Raw genomic sequence first — 18,993 nt, 5'->3', positions numbered from 1 at the left:
CATTCTCTTTTAATTATTTTAATATTTAAATATCTTTAATTAAAAATTTAAACTTCCATCAGATTTTATTTTATTTTGTAAACTATTTTAGATTTTAATTAGAAAATTTTAAACTCTTATATAGTTTTGTGATATGTATTTTATTTAATCTTCAAAATCAACAAATTATGTAATATTAATATTTTAATTAAAATTATAATTTTTATATAATTTAAAAAAAATGCATTTCTATTTAATCTTGAAAATAAACAAATCATGTAATATTTCCTTTCCATGAGTCAAGGTTTAAATATTTAATATATTAATTATAAATTTTTATTTTTATATAATTTTAAAAATGCATTCCTATTTAACCTTGAAAATAAACAAATCATGTAATATTTCCTTTTCCATGAGTAAAGATTTAAATATTAAAGTTTTAAATAAATTTAAGTTGGAAATAAATCATAAAAATGTAGTCAAAGTGAGGACAAGAAAAAATTAGCAAATAAATAAATTAAATTTTTCATATGATCTTCAAAACAATAGTGGGTGCAACAAAATGTAAATAGAATACTTCATATATATATATATATATAAATAAAATAATTGTATATAGTGTCTTCGACGATTCAATGCTTCCAGTGAAATATTTATGGCAAAATTTGTATCCATATCGATCGAAGGCAAGGCACCCCATTGTAGTTTACGAAGAGCATGTAATAACCAGGTTGCGCAATGTTGCCATTCATGGGAGCTTGAAGAACAATGTTGTTTGTATTTGGGATTACATCTTTATTAAATTCCAAAATCCCCAATTGAATCAATCTCTGATTCATGCAGATCCCGTGGGTCACAAACGGCGGCGAGTAAATCGTCACTTGAAGCTTTTGTTGGTCGATTACACCGCTTCCACGGATCTGCACTGTGAATTTCTGGCCATACTTTAATTTGTTATTGGACTTTTCGGCGATGATCTCTTGTCGGAACATGGCCAAGTTAGGGTCCAAGTAATGTGGTGAGAATTTCTCGACCCGAACTTCGGTGGGAAACAATGCATCATCGAGGTAACCTGGGTTCGTGTTGCTTCCGGCGATGAGGACTTTTGCATCAGGGAGGACAGCGAACGAGGAGTGGTACATGCGAGGGATGTTGGATGGGTTAAGCACGGTGAACTTGGGACTAGTTCCATCAGTTTGGAATTTGTACAAAACAGGGTTCAAATTTGGCTCCCTGGCGTCATCCCAACCGGCTGAACCAGTTTTTGCACCGTTAACAATAAGCACATCTCCTGTTGGAAGAACTGCCATATCTCCCAACAGACGAGCTGACGGCATGTTAAAGATATTCCATTTGCTGTCCCTTTTGGTGAAATCAAGGCGAGCACAATCACAGCTCCCGGGCAAAAACACCTTAGGACGCTGCAAATCAGCTTTTTCAAACGCATCGTGCGGTGCTCCACCGCATATCAAAATCTCGGCGGGGATCACACTACGATCCTCATTAGGCTTGAGTATGATCGGAAGGAGGCAAGCACTTCCTGACGCAGGATAATTACGAGCACCATTAGGGAGCACCGGGAACTCGTGGATGATTTTGTGGGTCTTAGGGTTCAAAATAACTGAACGATTGTTAGCGAAGATGAAGATGTTGCCGTCAGTCGAAAGGTAAACGAAAGGGTACAAATTATTCTCCACGGGATCGTGTGTTTCCACCAAGAAATTGAAATCAACCACATCTTGATGAGTGTTTTTCTTGCCTTCTGGTGGAACAAATTCATATGTCGGGAAATCTCGACCTCCGAACACCATGAATTTACCGTCACCTAAGGTTACTTGTGTGGCATACCTTCAAACCCCCCAACCAAAAGAAAAAAAGAAAAAAAAAGAGAGAGAGAGTCAAATTCAAGCTTTTAATCCTTAAAAAAATAAAAAAAATGTAATAAAATTTAGGGTTCTTACCATCTTCCATTTGCAAGTGCACCGGGATATTCTTTCCAATCACAAGTATCGCATAAGTCGAGGATTCTCACAGTGTCGGAGCCATTGTTAAAACCACCAGTGCTTACCAATCGACCATTGATATCAAGACCACCCGATGAACACCAAGTGTCATAGTTCAACTGTAACAAAGAAAATGAAAAAGTTAAAAACAAACATAAAATTGTAAGAAATCATGACGCAAATAAAAAATTGAGAGAGTTTTTTTTTTCCCCTCTTTGAGGCTCCATCCAACTACTATTGATGTTACATCTCGTCTCAAACTCAAATATTTTTAAAAAATATTGATCTTAAATAATGGGGTTAGATCCCAGTAATAACCAAGCAAAACAAGATTAAAAAAACGTACCCTAAGTGGCCTAAGCTTTCCTGTTTCAATGTCCATGAGAACCGAATGAGCAAAGCAGTCTTCTTCATTGGTTCCCTCGACGTGTCGGCATGGCGGTCCCGGTAATTTTATCTTCGAGATCTTCCACACTGTGGCGTCAAACACCAAAGCTTGATTGATCTTAGGAAGCAATATCAAATGCATGGCAGAAACACCGCCATTCTCAAGGAACAATTCCCAACTTCCTTTAAACGTAGTTGCAGCCTCAATCAGATTTGCATATCTAATTCCATCATCGCCTTTAGACGCTTCGAGGGTATCGTCTCCGGGCTTCGCAACCGTCACCTCGGTAGTTCCACCTTGGTTGCCACTAGTAGCAGTTACATCATTATCAACAACCAAGGGACCGCTAAAGAAACCGCCACCATCGGTAGCAAGAGAGTCCGGCCCCTTGAAACCAGCTAACTCGGCTTTGCCAGGATGACGGGAAGGGTACGTAAAATGTTCACCGTTCACATATGCAAAAAAGAGAGGTAATATAATAAGAACTCTCCAAAACAAACCCATCTTTTATTATTTAGATATACAATGTAAAACCTAGCTTGTTTTTTATTCTGTGAATCATCTGCTTCGTTTTTTCAGAATAGGTTTCGTTGCCTTTTATATGCATTTTTACGTTTCAAAGTGCATGAATTTCACGAGAAATTAGTGATCTCACCATGTTTAGAGGAAGATTAGTTAATAAAATGTTAAATTTGGCTATTAATTCTTGTATTATATTTAAATTATAAATTTAGTCCTTAAACATTAATTTGATATTTTTTGCCACTATACTTTTCAATTTTTAAAATTTTAGTCTTTACTAAATGGTAACTGTTAAATTCATTTAGTTAAATTATGTTATTTTTAAAATATAATATCATATGTGTAATGCCATGTCAACTTGCTATTTTTATGCATTACTCTAAAAAAGTTGATTGATTTAATGATTGCTGTTTGTGTCAAAATTTAAATTTCAGAATTTGAAAAGTATAGAGACTAAAAAAAGTGATCTAATTAGAGAATATGGACTAAATTTATAATTTTATACAATTGGCATCGAGCTATTTTTCCGCAGGACCTCCCTACAGTATTGTTACCACAATAAAGTTTAACCACCAAGCAGTGGCGGAGTCAAGGGGGCTGGTAGGGGACCTAACCCACCTAAAATGGAAAAATTTTCATTGAGATATTTAATAGTTTAATTATAAAATTTTAATTTTTATATAATTTTAAAAAATGCATTTATATTTAATCTTGAAAATAAACAAATCATGTAATATTTCTTTTTCCATGAGTCAAGATTTAAATATTTAATATTTTAATTATAAAATTTTAATTTTATATAATTTTAAAAATGCATTTCTATTTAATCTTCAAAATAAACAAATAATGTAATATTTCTTTTTCATGAGTCAAGATTTAAATATTTAATATTTTAATTATAAAATTTTAATTTTTATATAATTTTAAAAAATGCATTTCTATTTAATCTTGAAAATAAACAAATAATGTAATATTTCTTTTTCCATGAGTCAAGATTTAAATATTTAATATTTTAATTATAAAATTTTAATTTTTATATTGTTGACACCATTTTTTTGATAAAAACGAGGTCGACTTGGGTTTTGAAAAATGAGACTGGAGTCGCCACCAATCCTTTTTTATGAGGTGTGATTGGATCACCTTGAAAAATGATTGTTTTTAATAAACGGTTTGATTTTATTAAAACAACAAGTTTGGTCCACGAATTCAGAAAAATTGGTTCGGGAGTCGGTTACGCACGAGAAAGGATTAGCACCCTCAATGCGCCCAAAATTGGTACCTAGTTGATTATCTAATGTCTTGATGTCGAAAATTGAGAACTTGAAAATTTTAAAAATACGATCATTGTATTAAAATGAAAAGTTTTGGGAAAAAAAGCATATTTCACGTGATTCGAGAAAGAGAATCATACCCAGTAAGTTAGGACACAATGGCTCAAATTCCCGATACGCGAATGAAAAATGCTAAAATTTACTTATTTAAAAGATATTTTATTATCTCAGGTTTAAGAAAGGGATCATCCCCAGTAAGTTAGGACACGATCTTTTCTTAATTCTCGAGATCGTTTAAAACTTGAGTTTGAAAATATTCGTGCATTTAGATTTATTGTGAAAATCGAAACCCAGTAAGTTAGGGTACGATCTTCTCAAATCTAAACACGAAATGCTATTTTTTAAAACAAATTTTATTATATCGAGCGAAATAAAAACACGAAGTCGTAGTAAAAAATGTGAAAGCAAATTACATTATTGTTACACATGGCAAAACCATAATGAATACAAAAGTATAAAATGATATGAACAACGATAACAACATACAAACAATAAAATATATAAACGAACAAGATTAAATCCTTCATTCAAAATACTAAATGAAAACAAAATAAATAAATAGTGAATACAAAATGAAACCACGGTAAATGTAAAGAGATGTATATATGTGGACATAAATTAAAATATGTGTATATATATATATGTATATATATTTACAAAGGTTAAAATATGTACACATATATATATATTAAGAAAGGTATACATAAATATTACAAAACATAAGAATATATGTATGTAGATGAAAAATATATATATATATATATGTGGATTATAAAATAAAATAAATAATATACATATTTTAATATGTATAAAAAACATATTTATATAAATATGTATGTAAAATTGAGTATTTATATATTAAATAAGTTAGAAAAAAAATATATGTATATGTATATAAAACAATTATATAATAATATATTAAAACAAGTATATTTAAAAATTTCATAAATGAATATAAAAAAACATAATAATAACAATAATATTAATAAATATAATAATAATAATAATAGTAAAGATAATAATAATGATAATAATAATAATGATAATAATAAAATAATGAAAAAGCTAAAAAGGGGACTAAATTGAAATGAAAACAAAAAAAACTGGGCGTATTAGAAATAAAAAAGACAGGTGGGACCAGATTGTGACGCGCGCAAGTGGAGGGTGGCCGACGTGATGTAGGCGGCGGTAGTGTGATGTTGGCGGCGGTGGCAGAGGATCAAAAGTCAAGGGGCGGTGCCTAGGGTTTCAGTCTCTGAAACCCTAGGCAGATATTTTTTAGGGAACTTGGGCCCGGGCTATTGGGCTTTGGGTTTGGGTGTAAATGGGTTTTGGGTTTAATTGTTTTGGGCTGAGGGTTAATGGGTTGTATTGGGTTTTGGGCTAAAAATTGGGCTTGTACATATATAATTTTAAAAAATGCATTTCTATTTAATCTTGAAAATAAACACATAATGTAATATTTCTTTTCCATGAGTCAAGATTTAAATATTTAATATTTTAATTATAAATTTTAATTTTATATAATTTTAAAAATGCATTACTATTTAATCTTGAAAATAAACAAACCATGTAATATTTCTTTTTCCATGAGTCAAGATTTAAATATTTAATATTTTAATTATAAATTTTAATTTTATATAATTTTAAAAATGCATTTCTATTTAATCTTGAAAATAAAAAATCATGTAATATTTCCTTTTCCATGAGTCAAGATTTAAATATTAAAATTTTAAATAAATTTAAGTTGGAAATATAGATCATAAAAATGTAGCCAAAGTGAGGACAAGAAAAAAATTCGCAAATAAGTAAATTCAATTCTTCATATGATCTTCAAAACAATAGTGGGTGCAACAAACATGTAAATAGAGTACTTCATATATTTTTATATATATAGAAATAAAATAATTATATATAGTGTCTTCGACGATTAAATGCTTCCGGTGAAATATTTATGGCAAAATTTGTACCCACATCGATCGAAGGCAAGGCACCCCATTGTAGTTCACGAAGAGCATGTAATAACCAGGTTGCGCAATGTTGCCATTCATGGGAGCTTGAAGAACAATGTTGTTTGTATTTGGGGCTACATCTTTATTAAATTCCAAAATTCCCAATTGAATCAATCTCTGATTCATGCAGATCCCGTGGGTCACAAACGGCGGCGAGTAGATCGTCACTTGAAGCTTTTGTTGGTCGATTACACCATTTCCACGGATTTGCACTGTGAATTTTTGGCCATACTTTAATTGGTTATCGGACTTTTCGGTGATGATCTCTTGTCGGAACATGGCCAAGTTAGGGTCCAAGTAAGGTGGCGAGAACTTCTCAACCCGAACTTCGGTGGGAAATAATGCGTCATCGAGGTAACCTGGGTTCGTGTTGCTTCCGGCGATGAGGACTTTTGCATCAGGGAGGACAGCGAACGAGGAGTGGTACATACGAGCAATGTTGGATGGATTAAGCACGGTGAACTTGGAACCAGTTCCATCGGTTTTGAATTTGTACAAAACAGGGTTCAAATTCGGCTCCCTGGCGTCATCCCAACCAGCTGAACCGGTCTTTGCGCCGTTAACAATAAGCACATCTCCTGTTGGAAGAACTGCCATGTCTCCCAATAGACGAGCTGACGGCATGTTTAAGATCTTCCATTTACTATTCCTTTTGGTGAAATCAAGGCGAGCACAATCACAGCTCCCGGGCAAAAACACCTTAGGACGCTGCAAATCAGCTTTTTCAAACGCATCGTGCGGTGCTCCACCGCATATCAAAATCTCGGCGGGGATCACACGACGATCCTCATTAGGCTTGAGTATGATCGGAAGGAGGCAAGCACTCCCTGACGCAGGATAATTACGAGCACCATTAGGGAGCACCGGGAACTCGTGGATGATTTTGCGGGTATTAGGGTTCAAAATAACTGAACGATTGTTAGCGAAGATGAAGATGTTGCCGTCAGTCGAAAGGTAAATGAAAGGGTACAAATTATTCTCCACGGGATCGTGTGTTTCCACCAAGAAATTGAAATCAACCACATCTTGATGAGTGTTTTTCTTGCCTTCTGGTGGAACAAATTCATATGTCGGGAAATCTCGACCTCCGAACACCATAAATTTACCGTCACCTAAGGTTACTTGTGTGGCATACCTTCAAACCCCCCAACCAAAAGAACAAAAGAAAAAAAAGAGAGAGTCAAATTCAAGCTTTTAATCCTTAAAAAAATAAAAAAATGTAATAAAATTTAGGGTTCTTACCATCTTCCATTTGCAAGTGCACCGGGATATTCTTTCCACTCACAAGTATCGCATAAGTCGAGGATTCTCACAGTGTCGGAGCCATTGTTAAAACCGCCAGTGCTTACCAATCGACCATTGATATCAAGACCACCCGATGAACACCAAGTGTCATAGTGCAACTGTAACAAAGAAAATGAAAATGTTAAAACAAACATAAAATTGTAAGAAATCATGACGCAAATAAAAAATTGAGAGAGTTTTTTTTTCCCTCTTTGAGGCTCCATCCAACTACTATTGATGTTACATCTCGTCTCAAACTCAATTTCTTTTAAAATATTGATCTTAAATAATGAGGTTAGATCCCAGTAATAACTAAGCAAAATAAGATTAAAAAAACGTACCCTAAGTGGCCTAAGCTTTCCTGTTTCAATGTCCATAAGAACCGAATGAGCAAAGCAATCTTCTTCATTGGTTCCCTCGACGTGTCGGCATGGCGGTGGTAATTTTATCTTCGAGATCTTCCACACTGTGGCGTCAAACATCAAAGCTTGATTGATCTTAGGAAGCAATTGCAAATGCATTGCGGAAACACCGCCATTCTCAAGGAACAATTCCCAACTCCCTTTAAACGTAGTTGCAGCCTCAGTCATACTTGCATCTTTAATTTCATCTTTGCCTACAGACGCATCGAGGGTATTGTCTCCGGGCTTCCCAACTGTCACCTCGGTAGTTCCACCTTGGTTGCCGGGAGTAGCAGTTGCAGCATTTTCAACAACCAATGGACCGCTAAAGTAACCGCCACCATCAGTAGCAAGAGAGTCTGGACCCTTGAAACCGGCTAACTCGGCTTTGCCAGTATGACGGTCAGGGTATGTAAAATATTCACCGTTCACATATGCAAAAAAGAGAGGTAATATAATAAGAACTCTCCAAAACAAACCCATCTTTTATTATTTAGATATACAATGTAGAACCTAGCTTGTTTTTTATTCTGTGAATCATCTGCTTCGTTTTTTCAGAATGGGTTTCGTTGCCTTTTATATGCATTTTTACATTTCAAAATGCATGAATTTCTCGAGAAATTAGTGATCTCACCATGTTTAGAGGAAGATTAGTTAATAAAATGTTAAATTTGGCTATTAATTCCCGTATTATATTCCTGTATTAATTCCTTAAACTTGAATTTGATTTTTTGTCCCTATACTTTTCAATTTTTAAAATTTTATTCTTGACTAAACGGTAACTCATTAAATTTATTTAGTTAAATTATGTTATTTTAAAATTATAATATCATATGTGGAATACCATATCAACGTATTATTTTTATGTATTTCTCTAAAAAGTTGATGGATTTAAGTTTGCGTCAAAATTTAAATTTTAGAATTTGAAAGGTATAGAGATTAAAAAAAGTGATCCAATTGGAGAATATGGACTAAATTTATAATTTTATACAATTGACATTGAGCTATTTCTCCGCAGGACCTCCCTACAATATTGTTATCGCAATAAAGTTTAACCACCAAGTAGTGGCGGAGTCGAGGGGGCTGGTAGGGGCCCCGACCCACCTAAAACGGAAAAATTTTCATTTAGACTCTTTATAATTTATAAAATTTTAAATTAGTAATGGTAAAATTGCACTTTATCCCTTCAAAAATTTAAAAAATTGATTTAATCCTTTTAAAATTTTAAAGATATAGACTTTTAAATTTTACTGTGAGAAAAATATATAATTTAATTCCGGCTCCCGCAAATTTTTTTTACTTCGCCACTGCCACTAAGTTCGGGATGGATTGGTGTTGTTCCTGTAATCCTAGGACACTAGAATATCAAACCATAAATGAATAAAGACATGCGAGAAAAGGAAAAGCATATTAGCTAGTGATTATGAGGCTCCAATTCTTGATTGGAGGGGACACCCAAGGCCTCCGCCCTTCCATCCCATGGATAGATACAGAGGGAAGGTAGAGCTTTTGATTTTTTTCATGTTGTGCAAGAGTTGAACAAAGGATTTTTCGTGCTGTCAAAGAGTTGAGCAATGAAAATAAATGGTGAGTGCCTAATCGAATTGATCAAGTCATGTAGGAACAAGGTTTCAAGTTTACTGGTCTATTAGGATGCCTAAGCTGCATACATCATTGCATCTATCATAATGATAGATGGCTTGTCTCGCGGCAACATTTTCTTAAATTCTCTCTGCACTTGATTACTCGACGTTTACTGCCGGCATGAGAACACGATTTAATATATTGTAAAGGAGATAGCACGATTTAATTAAACAAAAAAATAAAAATAAAAATAAAAATACAATATAATTTACTAAATCACTCTCATTTTAAATATTTTAAAATCTTTAATTAAAAATTTTAAACTCTCATAAGATTTTATATTACGTTTTAAAACTATTTTTTTTATATTTTAATTAGATGTTTTAAACTTTTATATGGTTTTATGATATGAATTTTATTTATTCTTCAAAATCAATAGATTGTGTAATATTTCAATATTTTAATTATATATTTTAAATTTTATATAACTTTACAATATGCATTTTTATTTAATATCGAAAACAAACAAATCTTGTAATATTTCCTTTTCCATGAGTTCTATTTAAACTTTTAAATAAATTTAAGCGATTCATAAAAATCATAAAAATCGAAATATAAATCATAAAAATCTAACTAAGGTCACGACGAGAAAAGAAATCACAAACAAATTAATCCAATAGTCCACATTTTATATTGTTTATGATCTTCAAACCAATAATGTGTGCAACAAAATGTGACCAAAGTGATTCATATATTTTTATTTATAAAAAATATAATAATTACATATAACGGCTTCGACGATTCAATGCTTTCGGTGAAATATCTATGGCAAAAATTGAACCCACATCGATTGGCGGCAAGGCACCCCATTGTAGTTCACGAAGAGCATGTAATAACCAGGTGGCGCAATGTTGCCATTCATGGGAGCTTGAAGAACAATGTTGTTTGTGTTTGGAGCAACATTTTTGTTAAATTCCATAATTCCTAATTGAATCAATCTCTGATTCATGGAGATCCCGTGGGTTACAAATGGCGGCGAGTAAACCGTCACTTGAAGTTTCTGTTGGTCGATTTCGCCATTTCCACGGATCTGTACTGTAAATTTCTGGCCGTACTTCACTTGGTTATTGGACTTCTCGACAATGATCTCTTGTCGGAACATGGCCAAGTTCGGGTCCAAGTAATGTGGTGAGAATTTCTCGACCCGAACTTCGGTGGGAAACAATGCATCATCGAGGTAACCAGGGTTCGTGTTGCTTCCAGCAATGAGGATTTTTGCATCAGGGAGGAGTGCAAATGAGGAGTGGTACATGCGAGGGATGTTGGATGGGTTAAGCACGGTGAACTTGGAACCAGTTCCATCAGTTTGGAATTTGTACAAAACAGGGTTCAAATTCGGCTCCCTAGCATCATCCCAACCGGCTGAACCGGTCTTGGCACCGTTAACAATAAGCACATCTCCCGTTGGTAAAACGACCATATCTCCCAACAGACGAGCTGACGGCATGTTTATGATCTTCCATTTGCCATTCCTTTTGGTGATATCAAGGCGAGCACAGTCGGTGTTCCCTGGCAAAAACACCTTAGGGCGCTGCAAATCGGCCTTGGTATACGCATCATGTGATGCGCCACCGCAAATCAAAACCTCGGAGGGGATCACTCTACGATCTTCATTAGGCTTGAGCATGATCGGAAGGAGGCAAGCACTTCCTGACGCAGGATAATTGCGAGCACCATTGGGAAGCACCGGGAACTCGTGGATGATTGTTTGGGTGTTAGGGTTCAAAAGAACTGAACGATTGTTAGCGAAGATGAAGACATTGCCGTCAGTCGAAAGGTAAACGAAAGGGTACAAATTGTTTTCCACGGGATCGTGTGTTTCCACCAAGAAGTTGAAATCAATCACATCTTTAAGGGTGTTTTTCTGGCCTTGTGGAGGAACAAATTCGTATGTTGGGAAATCTCGACCGCCGAACACCATGAATCTACCATCGCCTAAGGTTACTTGTGTCGCATACCTTCAAAAAGAAACCCAAAATACTCAAATTCAAGCTTTTAATCATTAAAAAAAATGAAAAATGTAATAAGTTTAGGGTTCTTACCATCTTCCATTTCCAAGTGCACCAGGATATTCTTCCCACCCACAAGTATCGCATAAGTCGAGGATTCTCACAGTGTCAGAGCCATTGTTATAACCACCAGTACTTACCAATCGGCCATTAATATCAAGGGCACCCGATGAGCACCAAGTGTCATAGTTCAACTGTAACAAAGAAAATGAAAATGTTAAATAAACATAAAATTGTAAGAAATTGTAACGAGTTTGATGTCTTTTTAAAGCAAATTATTTTCAAGTTTTGCAAATAAAAAATTGTATTTTTTTCCTCTTTGAGGCTCCGTCCAGCTAATAATAACTAAACAAAACAAAATTAGAAAAACGTACCCTAAGTGGCCTAATCTTTCCTGTTTCAACGTCCATGAGAATCGAATGAACATAGCAATCTTCTTTATTGGTTCCCTCGACGCGTCGGCACGGCGGTCCCGGTAATTTCATCTTTGAGATTTTCCACACTGTGGCATCGAACATCAAAGCCTGGTTGATCTTAGGAAGCAATATCAAATGCATGGCGGAAACACCGGCGTTCTCAACAAACAATTCCCAACTCCCTTTAAACGTAGTTTTAGCCTCCACAATAGTTCCGTTGCCAATTCCATTTTTGGCAGCAACTTGAGTCGATTCGACACTACTTGCATTGCCATTAGTATTATCACCGTCGGCCTTTCCAAGGTTTTCAACCTTCACCTCGGTAGTTCCACCAGCATTGCCGCCAGCAGTAGATCCATCGTCATCGGCAATCAAGGGACCGCTATAGAAACCACCACCGTCGACGGCAAGAGAGTCTGGCCCCTTGTAACCGGCTAACTCGGCTTTGCCAGTATGACGTTTAGGGTACAAAAAATGCTCGCCGTTGACATATACAAAAAGAAGAGGTAATATAATAAGACCTCTCCAAAACAACGACGCCATTATTTATTATGTTACTATATAATTTATAAATTAACTTTTTTTATTCTATGGATCTACTGCTTGGTTTTTTCACAATGGGTTCCATCTCCTTTTATATGCATTTTCACGATTCGAAGTGCATGAAATTTAGGGAAAATTAGTGATTGCTCCTTGTTTAGAGGAAGATTAGTTAGTAAAATGTTAAATATTTTGCTGTTAGTCCCTTTGTTGTTCCTTGTTTAGAGGAAGTTTAGTTAATAAAAAGGTTAAATATTGGTATTAGTCCCTATATTATGTGTAAATTATGAATTTAGCTCTTGTACTTTAATTTGATCATTTTAGTCCTTGAACTTTTCATTTTAAAATTTTAATCTTGACTAAACCGTAACTATTAAATTCATTTAGTTAAATTTTTTATTTCCAAAATATTATATCATATTTGTATTGCTATATTAACTTGATATTTCACTCATAAAAAGTTAGTTAATGGATTTAATGAACAAATAGTAGAATCTGACCTTAATAAAAATATTTTAGGTTTTTTAATAGCATTCCTTGTTTAGAGGAAGATTAGTTAATAAAAGGTTCAATTTTGTTATCAGTCCCTATACTATGTTTAAATTATAGATTTAGTCCTCACACTTTAATTTTAGTACGTCATATACTTTGTGAATTTTAAAATTTTAATCATGATCAAACAAAAATGTTAAATTCATTAAGTTCAATTCTATTATTTCCAAAATATGATACTACTAACATATTATTATGTTTAATGTCATATCAACTTGTTATATTCACATATTAGATTATGTTATGGTCAAAGCCCCACTCAAGGTGACCTAGTTGAATTGGGAGAAGTTGTAGGTATTACTGTGGGGCAATCCATTGGAGAATCAAGAACGCAACTAACATTAGGAACTTTTCATACTGGCTGAGTATTTAGTAGAATTTGACCTTAATAAAAATATTTTTGGTTTTTTTATTAGCTCTCATTGTTTACAGGAAGATTAGTTAATAAAAGGTTAAATTTTACTATCAGTCCCTACACTATGTGTAAGTTATGGATTTAGTCCTCACGCTTTAATTTTAGTCATTTTTAGTTCCTATACTTTCCTAATTTTAAAATTTTAGTCATGATGAAACGGTAAATGTTAAATTCATTAAATTAAATTCTATTATTTTCAAAATACAACATATTATTATGTGTGATGTCATGTCAACTTGCTATTTTCACATATCATTCATAAACATATCAAAGTTAAAATTGGAAACCCTAAGAAATAGGAGTATTTTGGGTAGTTCTAATTAATTTAATTTTCTAAATATTTAGTTAAAATTTAACAATAGAATTTAAAATTAAAAAAACAGAATTTGATTAGTGACATAATACAAAAATTATAATTTTTAAATAATAGAATTATATTGTTTTTAAATATTCTTTACAAAATTATTTTCTCCTTAGAATATTGTTTTAAAACTTTATACACTATTCATATAGTATTTAAAATTTTATAATATATAGTATTTGAATACAATGTTTTTACAATAAATGGTAGGTAAAAATATTGTTTAAAAATTTAAAACCTTTTAAAATAAAAATATTTAGATGAAATAATATAAATCTATTTTCACAATTTTACTTATTTTTAGAAAAATTTTAAAAAATTTAATATATACAACTAGCCCGTAAATTACACAGGTAAGAAAACTAGTATATCATATTACAAAATCTTTAAAAATAATCATAGACGGCATATTAAAAAAATATTTTAAAATTTTAATGCTTAATTTTTAATATTGAAAAATAATTAAATATTAAAATTTTAAATATTTAAACTTGTTATATCCTACTTTACTGTCTTTCTCGTTTAATTTTATACTAATTTTTTAGCAAAAAAATATAATAGTTTAAATTAATACAAAATCAGTTCGTGCAAAAACTGGTATTAATATAAAATTATATATTTTGTTATTGTTTAAATAGTAAAATAAGTTTATGGGTAGGGCGAGCCGGGCTTGGAATTTCTTTTGTAATTTGAGCCTCGACTTAGCTCATGGACAAGTTTAATCCATTATTGTGAAGTTTGTTATATCATTTCATGGATAAAAAATGTAGAATACAGGTTCAACTATGTAGTGTTAATTGCATCAAATGTTCTTAAACTATTACATAATTTTTATATTGGTCTCTAAATTACCTGAATTTTACACCTCTTGTTTACCATTGATTAGTAGAGTTGTTCATGGCTAATCAGCACAATTGGCTCGACTTGCTTTGGGTTAGGCTCGAACTTATATTTTACTAACTTGATTTTACCCGTTTTACTATCTATAAATGTTAACAATATAAAAAATAATATTAATGTTAATATATTTGTATAATTATATTTTATTTAATTTTTTTCCTCGAACCATCATTTAACCTCGAAAAATGATTTATGATATATTAATTTCACAAAATTAAACCAAATATCTGTTATAAAATATTATAAAACTAAGAAATTATAAAGAGAGATTAAAATAAATCTAATTATCCACATTTTATATAAGATCTTCAAATAACAACTTGTGAAACAAAACGTGAACAATGATTCGTATTACATATAGTGGCTCTGACAATTCAATGCTTGTTGTGAAAGATCTAAGGTAAAATTCGAACCCACATTGATCGACGGCAAGGTACTCCATTGTAGTTCACAAAGAGCATGTAATAACCAGGTGGTGCAATGTTGCTATTAATGGGAGCTTGAAGAACAATGTTGTTTGTATTTATGGCAACATTTTTGTTAAATTCCACAATTCCCAATTGAATCAATCTTTGATTCATAGCAACCCCGTGGGTCACAAATGGCGGCGAGTAAATCGTCACTTGAAGCTTTTGTTGGTCAATTTCGACATTTCCACGGATTTGCACTGTAAATTTCTGACCGTATTTCACCTGGTTATTGGAATTTTCAACAATGATCTCTTGTTGGAACATACCGAAGTTCGGGTCCAAGTAATGTGGCGAGAACTTCTCAACCCGAACTTCGGTGGGGAACAATGCGTCATCAAGGTAACCCGGGTTTGTGTTGCTTCCAGCAATGAGGATTTTTGCATCGGGAAGGACAGCGAAGGAAGAGTGGTACATGCGGGGGATGTTGGATGGGTTAAGCACGGTGAACTTGGAACCAGTTCCATCAGTTTGGAATTTGTACAAAACTGGGTGTAAATTCGGGTCCCTGGCGTCATCCCAACCGGCAGAACCGGTCTTGGCACCGTTGACAAGTAACACATCTCCCGTCGGAAGCACCACCATGTCTCCTAAGAGACGAGCTGAGGGCATGTTTTGGATCTTCCACTTGCCATTCCTTTTGGTGATGTCAATGCGAGCACAATCGGTGTTCCCTGGCAAAAACACCTTAGGGCGTTGCAAATCGGCCTTTGTATATGCATCATGAAGCGTTCCACCGCACACTAAAACCTCGGCGGGGATTGATTTCCTATCTTCATTAGGTTTAAGCATGATTGGAAGGAGAGAAGCGCATCCCGATGACGGATAATTACGAGCACCGCCAGGGAGCACTGGGAACTCGTGGATAATCGTGTGGGTCTGAGTGTTCAAAAGAACCGAACGATTATTGGCAAAAATGAAGAGGTTGCCGTCAGTTGAAAGGAAAACAAAAGGGTATAAATTGTTCTCAACGGGATCGTGTGTTTCCTTCAAGAATGGGAAATTGATCACTTCGTTGATGGTGTTTTTTTGTCCTTCTGGTGGAACAAATTCGTATGTCGGGAAATCCCGACCGCCGAACACTATGAATTTACCATCGGCTAATGTTACTTGTGTGGCATACCTTTAATGAAAAAAACAAAAAAAAAATTAAATTCAAGCTGTTAAACTTTAGATCCTAAACCCTAAACATGACAATTATAATAAATCTTTAGATTTTATTACCATCTTCCGTTTCCAAGTGCACCGGGAAATTCTTGCCACTCACAAGTATCACATAAGTCAAGGATTCTCACGGTGTCAGAACCATTGTTGTAACCACCGGTACTTACCAATCGACCATTGATATCAAGAGCACCCGATGAACACCAGGTGTCATAGTTCAACTATTATAAAGAAAATGAAAATTTTAAAAGAAAAACCTTTGAGTTTTGCGAATAGAAACAATAAAGGAAATTTGTAGTAAACCATTGTGAAATATAAAAGAAATAAGCAAAACAATAATTAAAAAACATACCCTAAGTGGCCTAATATGTGCTGTTTCAACATCTAAGAGGATTGAATGTGCAAAGCAATCTTCTTCATTGGTTCCCTCGACATGTCGGCATGGTGGTCCCGGTAATTTCAGCTTTGACACCTTCCACACCGTGGCATCAAAAATCAAAGCTTGATTGATATTCGGAAGCAACACCACATGCATAGCGGAAACACCAGAGTTTTCAACGAACAATTCCCAACTCCCCTTAAACGTAGTTTGAGCCGTCACTACATTATAGCCGACGAGTTGAGACGAATCGTCGGTATTCCCGTCACCACCCTTTTCGTTTACAAGGCTTTCGACCGGCAATGTATGGAAACTTTCATCGTATTTTTTGTCTTTCTTGCTCTTCTTTTTCTCCTTCTTATTCTTCTGATTCTTCTTTTCTTTCTTCTTTTTACTCTTCTTATCACCGTCGTCATCGTCATTGTCATCATCGTCACTCTCAGCTTCAACGACGGTCTTCGAAGCTTTGACACCATCATCGGCTTCTATGGGGCCACTAAGGAAACCACCGCCATCGCCGTGGAGGTAATCGAGGTCCTTGAACCCGACTACCTCGGGTTTATCGAAATGTCGTTTAGTATATATAAAATGGCTGCTTGCATACACAAATAGGAGAGGTAATATAATAAGCCCTCTCCAAAACAACGCCATTTTTATTATTTATATAATTTAAACCTAGATTATTCCTAGGATCTACGACTCTGCTTTTTCACAAAGAGTTTCGTCGCCTTTTATATGCATTTTTACGTTACAAAGTGCATGAATTTAGGGGAAATTAGTGTTTAGTCCTTGTTTAGTGGAAGATTAGTTAACAAAAGAGAATATTTTAATCATTCAACAACGGTTTTTTAGGAAGTTAAAAGATTTAAAGGCCTTTTTTTTTTGTTAGGAAATTAAAATAAAATAAAATATTTTTTTCCAGGAAAATTAAAATATTTTGTTAATGTAACATCCATTAGGGATAAATATCAAATTTATATATGAAATTTGGTCTAATGTGTAATTTGATACATGAATTTTGATTTGGTGCAATTATGCACATAAAACTTGAATTGTGGTTTATATGTGTAGTGAAACTTTGAATTTCATTTAATTAGACACATTTAAAGAAATGAATACATCCATTCATTTTCACATTAGATTAATATAATTGTTTGTATATGCAATATATTAATGTAAAATGGTGAAAATTCAATAATGTTATTAGTGATTTGTGAAAACTGAATCAAATTTAAATTCTACGTATAAAATCACACAAAATCGATGTTCATGTATGTTATTGCACATTAGATTAAAGTTCATGTATAGTTTTGATATTAAATTATTTATCCCTATTACCATGAAGTTTGTTATATTATTTCACAAGTTTTCTTACCTAACAATGCACGATTTAATTGTATGTATCAATTAAAATATGTTAAAATTGCTAATGAGGGGTCTGCTCCTCCAGGAGAAGTATTTGAAGTGTCGTCCTTGGAGACACCGACTGTAACACCCTTAACCCGTATCCATCGCCGGAACAGGGTTATGGAGCATTACCAGAGTTTACAGATCAATTAAACAGACTTTTCAAACATTTCATGTCATACAATATTCATGTCAGAAACCAATTGAAATCAAACATATTGTCCCTTATACGAGCCCTCGAGACCCAAAATACGTATTAGAAACAAGTCGGGACTAAATCAGATACTCAAAGAATTTTTCGTAAAACATTGAAAATTTTTAAAGCTATAGAGGACACATGGCCGTGTGGCCAAACCGTGTGACTCACACGGCCAAGAGACATGCACGTGGGCATTCGAAATAAGAACACACGGCCGTGTCCCAACCCATGTCCGTGCTCATGCCGTGTGAGCATACTGACTTGCATTCTTAAGAAGATACAGGAGACACACGGTCGTGTCACTTGGCCGTGTGTCACACACGGTTGAGACACACGCCGGTGTCTCTGCCTGTATGGACGAAAATAGGTCATTTACCAAGCCACATTTCTCACCCAAATTGGTACCAACCTAAACACAACAATTTGCATATAACCAAGTCATAAGTAGACATCCAAAACCAGCCAAGATCAAGTTTAAAACATGTAATATCATCACATACAACCAATATGATAAAGTCACATATATATATACACCTCAAAATATACCAAACACAAGCCAAATATGTGGCTAGTCTCAACAAAACATTTATATGCCAACATTGGCTAAATTAACCTATACA

General features: G+C 33.8%; 2 protein-coding genes across 7 annotated transcripts; both read right to left on the bottom strand.

Annotated features, from left to right (window-relative positions):
- Positions 1 to 473: 473 nt before the first annotated feature.
- On the bottom strand, positions 474 to 17,540 carry LOC105792900 (aldehyde oxidase GLOX1). Of its 6 annotated transcripts, none has more exons than XM_052634213.1 (3): positions 16,741 to 17,540; positions 1,941 to 2,101; positions 474 to 1,827 (listed from the first exon to the last, which is right to left on the bottom strand). In XM_052634213.1, the coding sequence occupies exons 1-3, from the start codon at positions 17,416 to 17,418 to the stop codon at positions 633 to 635; spliced, it is 2,034 nt and encodes a 677-aa protein (XP_052490173.1). In that variant the 5' UTR covers positions 17,419 to 17,540; the 3' UTR covers positions 474 to 632. The 6 variants fall into 6 exon arrangements, with proteins under 6 accessions (XP_052490173.1, XP_052490174.1, XP_052490175.1 ...); XM_052634214.1 differs by lacking the exon at positions 16,741 to 17,540 and adding an exon at positions 11,948 to 12,583; XM_052634215.1 differs by lacking the exon at positions 16,741 to 17,540 and adding an exon at positions 2,329 to 2,931.
- Positions 6,029 to 8,462, bottom strand: LOC105792901 (aldehyde oxidase GLOX1). Its single transcript, XM_012621748.2, has 3 exons — positions 7,861 to 8,462; positions 7,478 to 7,638; positions 6,029 to 7,370 (listed from the first exon to the last, which is right to left on the bottom strand). Exons 1-3 carry the CDS (start codon positions 8,401 to 8,403, stop codon positions 6,176 to 6,178), a joined length of 1,899 nt encoding a protein of 632 aa, XP_012477202.1. The 5' UTR covers positions 8,404 to 8,462; the 3' UTR covers positions 6,029 to 6,175.
- Positions 17,541 to 18,993: the final 1,453 nt, after the last annotated feature.

Source organism: Gossypium raimondii, chromosome 8 (genome assembly GCF_025698545.1).
Source record: "Gossypium raimondii isolate GPD5lz chromosome 8, ASM2569854v1, whole genome shotgun sequence".
Taxonomy (NCBI): Eukaryota; Viridiplantae; Streptophyta; class Magnoliopsida; order Malvales; family Malvaceae; genus Gossypium; species Gossypium raimondii.
The sequence above is the reverse complement of the archived record's forward strand: the minus strand, read 5'-3'. Positions and strand labels throughout refer to the sequence as shown.